The sequence below is a fragment of the Theropithecus gelada genome, chromosome 14 (assembly GCF_003255815.1).
Source record: "Theropithecus gelada isolate Dixy chromosome 14, Tgel_1.0, whole genome shotgun sequence".
NCBI lineage: Eukaryota > Metazoa > Chordata > Mammalia > Primates > Cercopithecidae > Theropithecus > Theropithecus gelada.
The window spans coordinates 94853486-94867509 of NC_037682.1; the positions used below are offsets into that span (position 1 = coordinate 94853486).

At 37.3% G+C, this 14024-nt stretch overlaps 1 protein-coding gene across 2 annotated transcripts; it reads right to left on the reverse strand.

The window, feature by feature from the left end:
• Window positions 1-441: 441 nt before the first annotated feature.
• Window positions 442-13584, reverse strand: MMP13 (matrix metallopeptidase 13). Of its 2 annotated transcripts, XM_025356892.1 has the most exons (11): window positions 13442-13584; window positions 13108-13349; window positions 12307-12455; window positions 12001-12126; window positions 9863-10024; window positions 7956-8073; window positions 6864-6997; window positions 5730-5889; window positions 3482-3585; window positions 2936-3053; window positions 442-1817 (listed from the first exon to the last, which is right to left on the reverse strand). In XM_025356892.1, the coding sequence occupies exons 1-11, from the start codon at window positions 13559-13561 to the stop codon at window positions 1781-1783; spliced, it is 1470 nt and encodes a 489-aa protein (XP_025212677.1). In that variant the 5' UTR covers window positions 13562-13584; the 3' UTR covers window positions 442-1780. The 2 variants fall into 2 exon arrangements, with proteins under 2 accessions (XP_025212677.1, XP_025212679.1); XM_025356894.1 differs by lacking the exon at window positions 2936-3053.
• Window positions 13585-14024: the final 440 nt, after the last annotated feature.

Genomic DNA, 14024 nt, shown 5'->3' on the forward strand with positions numbered 1-14024 from the left:
GCTGGGATTATAAGCATGAGCCACTGCATCGGCCTAAATATTTTTTTTTTAGAAAGAAAAAAAAAAGAGGAAGAAGTATTCAGCGCAGTGGCCCACACCTGTAATCCCAGGATTTTGGGAGGCCAAGGCAGGCAGATAACCTGGGATCAGGAATTCAAGACCAGCTGGCCAATATGATGAAATCCCGTCTCTATTAAGAATACAAAAACTAGCCAGGCATGGTGGCACGCACCTGTAATCCCAGCTACTCGGGAGGCTAAGGCAGGAGAATCGCCTGAACTCGGGAGGTAGAGTTTGCAGTGAGCTGGGATCACACCACTGCATTCAAGCCTGGGCAATTGAGCGAGACTCTGTCTCCAAAAATAAAAATATTGTCAATGAACCCTCTTTGGGTGAGGAAAATTGAAATTATACCTAAAGACAAAACGTACCATATAGCAATTGTCTGTTGAAAATATATTTTTATTACAAACAACATAGACACTTCCTAATACATTTTACAAATATGCATTTCATTTTCTTTGCCTGAGTTTTTATGAACAGTGTCTCTGAGCAATAGTTCTTCCCTTGATGGCCAATCATATATATTCAATAAGTGCCAAGCACCCTACCCAAGTATCAATAGGCACTGTGGGAAGTGCTGGGGGACTTTTTTAAATGCAGAGGAAAAAGGCATCGTTCCATATCTCAAGGGATCACAATCTAGTAGACTGTGCTTTTTTTTTAATTTGGATGTCTCTCTTTTAATATATATATACTTTCACTTTGCAAGATATATTTTATTTCATGCTATACAAGTCTTTAGAAAATAGCCTATATATCCAAGGCAAACTGAACAATTAAAATAATTAGCTAGGTAAAATAGGGTTAAAATACAACTTTTAGTCTTAAATAATCAAATAATTTATGTAAAAGGGATGCCATGGCCTTAGACTATTTTGATAACAATTTTAACTTTGTAACGTGTGACTTCTGAAAAACCTGAAATATTTTAATAAAAAGGTATCATCCTTCTTTATCCTCTATAATATGTAAAGGAATATTTGCCTTATATGAGAGCAGACTTTGAGTCATTGCCAAAAGTGAAAATTAAACAGAATTCAAAGGCCACATCTACTATTCTCACCGCTGCTCTTTTGTCTCCTGTCTTTAGTGACTTTGATATTTTGTTAGTGTCTGTGTGAAGAAGGGCACGTACATCTGAATATCCTCAGTGCAAAATGAGTATTATTTATTTGGAAGTTACAGTCTATTTATTACAGACATTTTCCTTTGGTTTATTTTATGTATGGTTCTCCAAAAATTCCATTTTCATACTATTTTATGCTTTTTAGTAAGAATGATTTATTCATTGTATGAATGTGATTTACCTTATGCTCTTGTAAAATTTCCTTATAAATATATTTTTTAATTATGCTCTCATTGACAGACCATGTGTCCCATTTGTGGTGTGGGAAATATCATCAGCCATTGCTTTTGTACAGCAACAAGAATCAGGTGCTCCTTAGAGATCCTCCATTTCATTACTCTAACATTCTTCAATGTGGTTCCAGCCACCCATAGTCATACAGATACTACGTATTCAAAGATAACTTACTGAAGCTTGTTCACAGAACCAAGCTTTCTCCTGATAGCTCTCCTTCCCCCACCCCACACTTCTGGAAGTATTACCCCAAATGCTCTTCAGGATTTAAATAACAATTTTTAAAAAGACACTTAGCACCACAATATGGAATTTGCTGGCATGACGCGAACAATACGGTTACTCCAGATGCTGTATTCAAACTGTATGGGCCCGTTGAAAAAATAGATATAACCTACAGGAAAAAGCATAAAGACAATTTCAGAGTTTGAAAATAATAAGGTTTTAATCCAGTTAATATTAACGGTTCAATCTCTTAGATCCCGTTTGTAGGAATGTCAACCTTTTTCTTTTTAAACTCTATTAGTGCTTTAATGTATTGCTCATAGTTGTTCCTTTTTAAATTTTTTATCTTTTTATTTTTATTTTTTAGTTGTTCTTTTAAGGTGTGAATCTTCCTAGACAGTTTTGCTACTTGGATTATCGAGTTTTTTTCTTTTTTTCCCCCGAGACGGAGTCTCGCTCTGTCGCCCAGGCTGGAGTGCAGTGGTGCGATCTCAGCTCACTGCAAGCTCTGCCTCCTGGGTTCACGCCATTCTCCTGCCTCAGCCTCCCCAGTAGCTGGGACTACAGGCGCCTGCCACCCACGCCCAGCTAATTTTTTGTATTTTTTTTTTACTAGAGACGAGGTTTCACCATGTTAAGCTAGGATGGTTTCGATCTCCCGACCTCGTGATCCACCCGCCTCAGCCTCCCATAGTGCTGGGATTACAGGTGTGAGCCACAGCGCCCGGCCAATTATCGATTTTGTGTGTATATATGAGACAGAGGTCTCACTCTGTCGTCCAGGCTGGAGTGCACTGGCAGTGATCTTGGCTCACTGCAACCTCTGACTCCTAAGTTCAAGCAATTCTCCTGCCTCAGCCTCCTGACTAGCTGGGATTACAGGTGCATGCCACCACATCCAGCTATTTTTTATTTTTATTTTTATTTTTTATTTTTTTGTATTTTTTTTTTTTAGTAGAGATTTTTAGTAGAGATGGGGTTTTGCCATGTTGGTCAGGCTGGTCTTGAACTCCTGACCTCAAGTGATCCACCCATCTCAGCTTCCCAAAGTGCTCAGATTAGAGGCATGAGCCACCGCACCCAGACTGATATTTGTTATAAGTTATCAATAATATCTCTTTTCATAGTTAAAGGAGGTTGGTGAGGTCAGGCCTGTAATCTGAGCACTTTGGGAGGCCGAGGCGGGTGAATCACTTGAGGCCAGGAGTTCAAGATCAGCCTGGCCAACATGGCGAAACCCCATCTCTACTAAAAATACAAAAATCAGCTGGGCATGGTGTCAGGCACCTGTAATTCCAGCTACTCCGGAGGCTGAGGCAGGAGAATCTCTTGAACCCGGGAGGTGGAGGTTGCAGCGAGCTGAGATTGTGCCACTGAACTCCAGCCTGGACGACAAAGTGAGACTCTGTCAAAATAAATAAATAAATAAATAAAAATAAAAGGCTGAGAACATAATTAAAGTAAAAGGTCACTACATAGTTATGGTAGTTATGAGTCTTTATGTATAAATTACTTCCCACTCCACACCTAGTTTGAATTCTGGCAATATCCTTTGCATTTTTGCATCTTTAAGCACAGCTGAAGGTAATGTTGAAGGTTTAGCATCTCGTATTTATAGAATTAGCAATCATTAAGTAAAATTCTCATTTATTCTCAGCATGTTATTTTTTTGGTTTGCTGTCTTTGTAGGTAGTCACACACGAACGATTAATTCCTTAACTGCCATACATTTATTAACACATCTAGATCCTATCTAAAAATGATTTGTACAGAAAAGATTTTTCAGGGGCTACAGAAGCTCCTCTTTAAAGTCAATGCAATGTAACTACTTACCATTTTTCTCATAGACAGCATCTACTTTATCACCAATTCCTGGGAAGTCTTCTTCTATTAGTCTTGGATAGTCTTTATCCATAATATGGTTAGTATCATCATATCTATTTAAAGAAAAAAAACTCTTAAGTCAGTTATATTTCTTAGAAAGTACCTTAGAAATAACACAATAGACACAATGGCATCTTCCAAAATTGACACGAATTTAAAAATTTTAAGTCCATTTAAAACATCTGGTAGCTTTTTAACATTAGGAATGAGAATACTGAGTGTACAGTGGCTGCTTGATAAGTATTTGTCGACTTGCCCGAAGGCCATCTTTTTAAGGAGAGTTACAAGCTCATTTCCATTTCACAAATGATATATCTGTTATAAAAGTATGCCATTAGGAACGTGTTCTTAAGCATGAAATAAATGCATGTTTGTGCATCGAACAATTAGCTATTGATTTCCCACTATGTGTAAGACAACTTGCTAAACACAGTAATGGCTACAAAAATATTTAAGGTTTAATTTCTGTAGTAAAAAGTTGTAGGGGCATATGGTAATAATAAAGGTGGGAAGGGAAGCATAGTTTTCCCCTTCCATAACTGCATATTTCAAGCTCCTTCTCCCCTGCCCGCAGCCACACCCTAACCAAGCAAACATATCCTAAAATTAACCTAGGAAAACAGGCTCCTATAAGGTGCCACTACTGCTACTGATGAGAGCTTTTGAGTATTCTGAAGGTATATTCCAACAAGTAAAACATAACCACTGAACTACCAATAAAGCTAAGGCATGTGTTTACACATAACTGCAACACCAGGCAACAGAAGTGAAGCATGAGAGAGTAATCATGAAATGTCATGGGGGTACAGGAAACCGGGCAATAACCCCTGAATGGGGAAATCAAAGAAGACTTTGTAGATGAAATGATATTTTGAATGAACTTTAAACAATGGGCAGAATTTCAAGAGGGAGAGAGGCAGGGAAGGATCTCCTCGCCAAAGGAAAAAAAAAATTGCATAAGAGAAGCGTAAGGGAATACAAAAGAACAGCATATCTGAGCTGCAGTAAGCAATTAATCCTGACTGAACCACGTACTTCTTATGGAGGGTAGGGAATGAAATGCAGTACCTGGTAGAAGCTGGCAGTGATTTTTAGAATGTTGTAAATGTCATTGTCAGAAATAAGTCAAAAGGCAAAGATGATATATACAGGTATGTGCGTGTGTGTGGGTATGCATGTGTGTGTGTAACTGTGTGTATGTAGAGATGGAGGAAAGTTTCCATTTTAAACATTTTGAATGCAGGGTACTGATGAGATATTCCCGTTCCCAAATATAGACTTGAATCTGGACTCCTAAATGTTGTTGATGTCAACGCTGCCTGAATCTTTACATATGTTTTAAATATTCCAGCTTCACTTGCCCTTCAGAAAGTTTCACTTTATAAATGATGGGCCTGTCAGCTTCCTGGTCAACCTCTTGAGTGGATCAGCTAACTCTGCAGATAGGAAGGCTTTCTCTCTCAACTAATCTTTTCCTGTACTCATGCTGGTATCCTCTTTGGCCATGGAAGATGGAGCTACATGTAAATTAGGAGAAAGTGACAAGAAAGAGAATACAGGAGAAAGATTAGAAAGAGAAGGTGTCAATTGGCTGCGGTGGCTCACAACTGTAATCCCAGCATTTTGGGAGGCTGAGGCAGGTGGATTGCTGGAGGCCAGGAGCCTGACCAATGTGGCAAAACGCCGTCTCTACTAAAAATATAAAGATTAGCTGAGTGTAGTGGCACATGCCTGTAATCCCAGCTACTTGGGAGACTGAGACACGAGACACGAGAATTGCTTGAATACAGGAGGCAGAGTTTGCAGTGAGCCAAGGTCATGCCACTAGACTCAAGCCTGGATAACAGAGCAAGACTTAGTCTCAAAAAAAAAAAAAAAGAAAGAAAGAAAGAAAGAAAGAGGGGGTGCCAAAGATGGTTGAGAGGCATAACAAATGGCTAAGAAAAGAATGTTCGAGAAGAGGAATGTTTGAGTATTATATGTGTGTGTGTGTGTGTGTGTGTGTGTGTGTGTTCAAGAGAGCTTGAGACTTTTAAATGCATGTCTGAGGGGCTGCCTGAAAGAGCTGACATGGAATAAAAGTGAATGACTAGTATGACATTTACAGTAGTGTGTAGGAATATTTTCTAGTAGTGACAGATATTTGAGGCAGTTTGTGGCTATGACACAGATGTGTCAGTATATCCTGCTGCCATACCTCCAGACCTGGTTTCCTGAGAAGAGGAGAGTCTTGCCTGTATCCTCAAAGTGAACAGCTGCACTTATCTTCTTAACTTCTTTTGGAAAACCCAGTTCAGATATTTTTTTGGGATAACCTTCCAGAATGTCATAACCATTAAGAGCCCAAAATTTTCTACCTGGAATGAGTGAAATAACAGTTTTATTATCCAGGGAAATCTATTAAGACTTACCTAGGTAGACATGTGCTTAAGGGCAGGCCCATTTATACATTTAGAAATATTAATAAAATATTTAGTATTTACAGTCATCATGTTTATGAAACATAAAAATATAAGGATTCTTGAAACAAAAAAATAAAATTTAGGATCTTAATTTCCAAGTTATGAATATAGCTAATCAAATATCACAATTAACTTAGCAATTTATTGGTTCTGAATATTAAGTTTAAAGCTAGGTAAAAAAAACATTAAAATTTCTACATGAATAAACAACAAAGTAGGAAGGGTTAATTAGATTGAAAACTCAAATTTTATACCAGTTTGAAAGTTATTTTCTTCTCTGAAAAGTAGGTTTATTATAACATTAATATTATAAATAGTTGAACAATAGAAACAGTGTCAGCAGAAAGTTATGTAGTCATTTTAAATTATGGTCATAAAGGCAAAGTAGCAATTTGGAAATTGGTCATAATTTTATGTCAAGGAAAGCAGTAGAATATAAAAATGTATCAGTACTATGAAAATAAATATTTTAAAATATGTATTACATAATGAAAATGAACAAATGAAATCAACTGACTATTCAGAAGGAAGAATGATTCATAATATTTTTTCCACTTTTTCAGAATATATATTGTTATAATGTTTTCTCAATAAACAATTTTTAAGAGGAACTAAGAGAAAAAACTGACATGATTCATATGAAAGAAAGAGAGGATATGACAAGTCTAACAATGTAGACCTTTTATATGTTCAATTTGAAGATTCATGGTAGAATGGTTTCAGGTACTTTCTGGCTTCCATTTTTTTAATACTTGGTCTTTAATTTAGGCATATTTTCAGTGGTGATCATTTTACTGAATCTCTATTGGCATCAAGTTCAGCACTGCCTCCCCTGGTCCTGTGCGAGGCCTCCTCTGTGGAAAGCTTACCTCTGAAGATGAAGATGAGGTCATGAGAAGGATGCTCATAGGCAGCATCAATACGGTTGGGAAGTTCTGGCCAAAATGATTTCGTTAAAAACAGCTCCGCATCAACCTGCTGAGGATGCAGGCGCCAGAAGAATCTAACACAAAAGTAAAATGGAGTTTTCTGTCACATTTTTAAGTGCTATATTTCTATCCTGCTAGTCACTTCTCTCCACAATAACACAGATAAGTTAGATACAACCAATACCTCCCACCTGTGAAGGGGAAAAAATTCCATTACCCTTTCAGTTCCAGTGACAAGCTGTGCTATCCTAACTAGCGTAAGGTATTCAACTTTGAAATCTCGCAGAGCCTTTGCGAGGTCTCTAAGTTCTTTGTGGGTTGAAATTGTCTTGCTCAATTTTGGGTATCTTGCTAGGGGCAAGCAAATTTGCCAGGCATTGTGTTGGGCTCCAGAGAGAAGATATGAGTTACATGAACTATGTCTTCCATGGTCTCCTGGCCTGGGAAAACTGATACATGAGAACCACACCCCATCCCATGAGTACAATGTAGTTAGAGTTATAACAGAGGGGGTAAACATGCTGTTGGATCACAGATGAGGGATCAATGAATGAATGAATGAACAAATATGCATACTAGAACAATGTAGAAATTAAAATTTTATATTGCATTTCTAGGTTCATTTCATTCTCTCTCTCGAATTCCAACATATGTATCCAGAATCAAAGTCTTTCCATGCCAAAACAAATCCGCGTGGGCCTAACGAGTAACCATTTATTAATACAGCAATTACTTTCAATGCTTGTCTGTTTTTAAAATAAATTGGATTTCTAGATTTTCTTGGTTATATTTACAAGAAAGACTATAACTAGAGATGTAAAAACAAGCTACACAATGCCAAGGTTGTACACTGAAAAGTGAAACATTTATCCATCAGTCATTTATTTGATCTGAAATATGGAAGTAAGCTGCCTGCCCATTTTTACTGTTAACTTCGCCTTTGGAAGTCTGACAGGATGTTTTGGCGATATGCAGAAACAGCTTCACAGATGTTTGTCGCATACAAACTTTATGAAAGAATCTCAAGAGTACCTGTCTTTAAAGATCATTGTTTCTCCTCGGAGACTGGTAATGGCATCAAGGGATAAGGAGGGGTCACATTTGTCCGGCGTTTTTGGATGTTTAGGGTTGGGGTCTTCATCTCCTGGACCTGCAGTTGTGAAAGGCAAGAGAGAAGTTATGAATGTGACATTACTGAAAACCTGGGTCACAGCACAACAGGCTGATCTGCTGATGGACAGTGGGAGAGGGTTTTCTCCAGGAAAAGCAGTAGGTCCTGGGGCTCCTACATTATGGTGCAAGTACCATGTAATCTTCCTTCCTTCCTCCCCTCTACTTCCATCCTTCAAGACCTCTCGAGATTCTTTAGAACTATAAACTTAGGTTTCCTGAGGTTGATGATAAAAATGAGGGAAAAAAAGCAACAGACTTTGAAGAAATTTTCCCTACACCTTGCACAATCTATTGACAGACTGCTCTTGAAAACTAGACTCCCCTCAAAGCCATTTTTGATGGCGTATTTCTCCTGCGAAAGCCCTCATCTCGCCTCCTCCTCTTGACTATTTTACCAGCTATCAACATCAGCTAATGTTGCTTTACCAGTATGCCATGGTGCAGCTGTATCTCAGCTGCGACAAGTCAGGCCTTCAGCACTTATGTGACTTGCCAAATGTTGGTAACTTTCCAACCAGCTCCCATGAGTGCAGACGGGATGGGGGTGCAGTACACAATAATAATCCTACACTGGTTTTTTTTTTTTCTGTCTAGTTTATATTAGTTCTTTCATCAGTCCCTGAGTCATAATAATGTAGAAATAATAACTGCAAAATAAATTTGCAAATTCCCTTTGCCATCTTCAAGTTCATGCCCATGGCTATGCTAGTTACTGTGATAGATTCAAATTTAGAAGGGAAAAGAATGGCTTGGGTGATGTGAGCAAGTTTGCTGAACTATGTGCTCTAGAAATGTTTACACTGATGACTGTGCACTGTGGCTTTAACTCTATTTATAACAGGTCATCTGTAAATAAATATTTGGGTTGAGGTTTAATGATTTTGTAAATATTATTGAAAATTTGGGGGGTAAGTGAAAAGGAAGAATTTTTTTTTTTACAATGGTTACTGTAGATGTTGATTAAAAACTACCACAGGCCACTTGAGAGGTTTCTACTGTGCCAAATTGGACTGGTTGAAAGAGTACTTGGAATTTCTAAAAGCTTTAGGAACTCACTTTCACCACCAACCATATTACTATAGGTATGCTACTTAAACTCTACATGGCTTTGTTTCTTCATTGGTTAAATGGAGAATAAAATATTTTTCTTTCTTATTGCAGAGGTGTTTTGAGGGTATCAAATGCACATTGCAATGTATAAAATACAGATACAGGGAGTTATAGTCTGCAAAAAATTGGAGAATGAAGTATTTTCTATTTGAGTGGGTAGTTAGATTTGGAAAGAAAAAATGGGTGTGTTTTCCTAGGTTTTAGTAACAAAACCAAGAAAGCAGCATTGGCAGTGGTGAATTCAGTTAGTAGAGTCATGTGTCGCTTAACAACAAGGATACATTCTGAAAAATGTGTTAGGAGATTTTGTCATTGGGTGAACATCGTAGTGTATACTTACACAAACCTAGATATATAGCCTACTACACATACACGCTATATGGTACAGCCTATTGCTCCTAAGCTACAAACCTGTCCAGCATATTACTGTACTGAGTACTGCAGGCACTCGTAACACAATGGTGAGTATTAAGTGTATCTAAACATAAGAAAGGTACATTAAAAATACAGTATTATAGTATTATGAAACCTTTGTCATACATGCACTTCACTGTACCAAAACATCATTGTGCAGCATGACTGCTATTTAGAAAATAAATGCATGGATTTCTTCTGCTTTTATAACCAATCATATTCTATTTCTATAACTGAGTTACCATAGAGAGATTGGATCCCTTGTACATCGTCATCAGGAAGCACAAAGTGGCTTTTGCCGGTGTAGGTGTAGATGGGAAACATGAGTGCTCCAGGATCCTTGGAGTGGTCAAGACCTAAGGAGTGGCCGAACTCATGGGCAGCAACAAGAAACAAGTTGTAGCCTGTAAGAAAATAAAGAAACAATGAGAAAAAAAGGAATTCCAGTGACCAGGTAATGAAAGGAGTATCATTTTATCTATTTGGTATGTTTCTTTCTTCGCTATATACTCTTTCTTTTCTCTTTCTTCACTCTCTTACTTTTTAATATCAGTATTCAGTTGCTTGAAGGAAGATTCAAAGTATTGATTTAACTCTTATAAATAATTTAGTGTTCTTTTGATTATAGCTGCCTACACAATTAGAATGTCAACAGATTACTCTCATGTAATTAGTAACTAATAAGGATTTACCATGAAGACACTAGGACTCCTGATTTGCTCTTAGTATTCTCAGGTCAGGTGAGGGAAGTGGACAGAGATTACCTTAAACGAGGAGTGGGGAAATCACATAGGGTGGTACCTAGCTAGGGTTCTGCCCAGAACATCCTCCAATCAGGAGGCAGCACCCAAAGGGACCGTACCAAGGATGGAGGATGCACTAAATAGATTCTCTGTGTATACTCTTGGGAGAAAATTCCAACCAAATGATTCTTTCTAGAACGTCTCTAGACTCTGGGGTTTGAAGAAACAGAAACTCTAGACATGATTAGCCATCTTTACTCTAGAAGACCACTATGTCACTGAATTTACATTGTTCCCTCTAAGCATTCTGTCTGCCAATTTTGAGCCTCCTAATACAGGTATTTCAAACTGGAAAAAAGAGAATAAAACACTAAAAGAAAAATAAGAAGTGTAAGGCAATAGGATTGTTGTTACTTGTCCTTAGATTACCTGAAAACTAGTACCAGTGGATCCCACTTGACCTTAAATTTCCTTTGCTATTGCAGCCTGTGCACGAAGAAAATGAACCAACCTAGCAAATCTTGCAGACCATGAGAGCAACTAGAGGTCGCATAATCTGAGTGCCAATTCTTCATCGAATGACTAGTAATGGGTACTGCTCTTGGCCTTCCACTGAAAAATGAATCCAGACTGGTTTGTGGATGTTTTCATTCATTTCAGTTAAGTATTTCAAACCCAGAATTTACAAAGGAACCTACATTTGAGGCTTATTGTGATTCTGCCTTAACAATGCTGGATCTTATTCCTTCTTCCTGAAACCGTTCTTACCTCTGAAATATCCAGAACATAAATATGTAAATTTTCACTTTTCCCTCCACAGACAGATTCTAGGTATTAGAGTTGAGACACTGAACATGTAAGGCCCAGTTTTATTCTTTGGAAAAATAATCTTTCTTGTTTAAATGAATAATAAAATCAGCTGTCTATGAAGACAACCTCTACTTGTCATAACTAAGTCCTAGTTAGAAAAATCTATGGCTTTTCTTCCTAAATTAACATTCCCAATTATTTTGAGACTTGAAGATTCAACTACTAACTGATTTCATTCAAGATGCAACTTCATTTTGCTCTTGTAAATACAACTGCCACCTTGTCTGTTTCATGCTGTTTGGGGTAAGACTCTGTCTAGATTTTTAAGAATGGTGTTTATCATATACAGACAAGACTGAATCAAGCAACTCATATAATGGGAAACAGAAATTTGATTGAACATACTTCTACCAAAGAAAAACTTATTTCATTTCACATCTAATTCATGTATGACCCATAGATCCAACCCTGGTAGTTTTTAGTTATATATTTATAATAAACTGTACTTCTTCAACATGCCAAAAGGTAATTTGCTGTAATAACATATTGGCTGACAAACATAAACATTTTGGTCCTACTTCAGAGTTCATTAGTATCCCTCAAGCCACAGTGACAGATTAAGTAGATTTTGTTCATTTTTTAATGTTGAATATCAATTTGTAGAAATGTCAATTGTAGAGACACTAATATGTCTAAGATAAACTTTATTTAAGAAAATATAGTCAAATACCAAATATATTTAACTTTTATGTGTTTTAACTTCCATACCAGTGTGTTCACTGTCTAATCTAACAACACATAAATGATATCTTTATAAGAAACATTACCTTTGGAACTACTTGTCCAGGTTTCATCATCATCAAAATGGGCATCTCCTCCATAATTTGGCCCAGGAGGAAAAGCGTGAGCCAGCAGGCCAGAGGGCCCATCAAATGGGTAGAAGTCGCCATGCTCTACACACAAAAGCAAGGGTTAGGAGTCTTATCACATCCAGGAGTACTTAGCACAGGTGTTTGGTAAATTGGTGTTGAATGCTTTAAAAAGTAATGAATGACTGAAAGAAATAATTTCAAAATGGAACCAACTAAGAATTAGAATATAAAAATGTTTTAAAAATAAATGTGCATCATTACCCTTAGTTCCAAAGGAGATCATGATGTCAGCAATGCCATCGTGAAGTCTGGTAAAATTCAGAGGAGTTACATCGGACCAAACTTTGAAGGCTTTTTTGAACGCCTTTTCAACTTCAGAATGAGTCATATCAGGGGTGTAATTCACAATTCTATTTAACAGAGAAAGTTTCAATTAAGTTTTTGGAAAGTGACAGCTATTTTAGAATACATTTTCTTGGTATATTGCTCTTCAATTCAAAATGCAATAATTTCTTTGAAAGTTCTACTAGAGGTTTATTGTTTCAAAGAATGTATTAATTATGATGACATACAAGAATAAAAAGTCACAAATTCAGACATTTGAGTATCTCCGAATATCTGACCATGTGGCACCTGAAATTAAAATTTTTCCAAAGTTTAATGTAATTTATTTTGCATGCTAAAAGTTTGAATTACATTGATAAAGCCCAAATAAATGAAATAGCTCTGTAAAGTTTCTAGAAAGAGTGGAACTCTTCATCTTTAGAATCATTGTGATAAATATACCTAATGCACTACGTTTGCAAATTTTCTTTAATCTACTTTTATTTCTCTTTTGATTTCATTTCTAAAAGAAATACTTTGAGATGCCCACTAAAAAATCATGCTGGGTTACTGTGACAATAATAGATGTTATGAGGCAATCTCGGCAACCACATTAAAGCTATTCTGGAAAACCACATTAAAGCTATGCCTATTAAATAGTAATGCCTACTTAATATTAGACATTTAATACAACAAGAAAAGGCTAACAAATATGAAAGAAAGATAGTCTATAATTACCTGTAGGTTAAATTCATTTTGGACCATTTGAGAGTTCGAGGGAAAACGTTGTATTCACCCACATCAGGAACCCCGCATCTTGGTTTTTTCATGACATCTAAGGTGTTATCGTCAAGTTTTCCAGTCACCTCTAAGCCGAAAAAAGACTGCATTTCTCGGAGCCTGTCAGTCATGGAGCTTGCTGCATTCTCCTTCAGGATTCCCGCGAGATTTGTAGGATAGTAGTACGATCTCAAGTAGCGCTAGAAAAGAGACCAAAATGAACCGCGTTTCAAAGAGAAGGACATTTCTGAGATGTACCAACCGCATCATCAGGATTGGCAAGATACTCTACCTCTGCAAACTGGAGGTCTTCCTCAGACAAATCATCTTCATCGCCACCACTGGGGAGGGGCAGGGCCCGACAATGAGTCCAGCTCAAGAAGAGGAAGGCAGCCAGGACCCCTGGATGCATCTTGAATGGTGATGCCTGGTGACTGTTGTCCTTCCGCAGAGAATACCTTTACTTTTATAGGCCTGCAATGGTGAGTCATCACTTATGGATAGGTTTCCACTTCCTAGTCACTTGAAGGTAAACATGCTTACATGGCGACTTTTTCTTTTCCCTCCCAAGTGTGGTTTGTGGTAGAATTTGAGGGAAATATAAATGACAGCATCTCTTGTTTCAGCAGGGTCTCAAAACCCATCTGGCAAAATAAACGGCCTCCGCATATTTATGGATACTGTGGGAAGAAGCAGAGAGTAGTACATTTTTTACTTCACTTAGCAAAAATGTTTTTTTTTCCTTCTGTAAGAAACTAGCTACTTTTACTTCTTCAAATAATAAGTGTATCAAGATGGCATGTTTACTTCCATAAAGAGGAACTTAGTACTGCTTCTAGAATGTTTACTACATCCTGGTATAGTATAAACTGCAT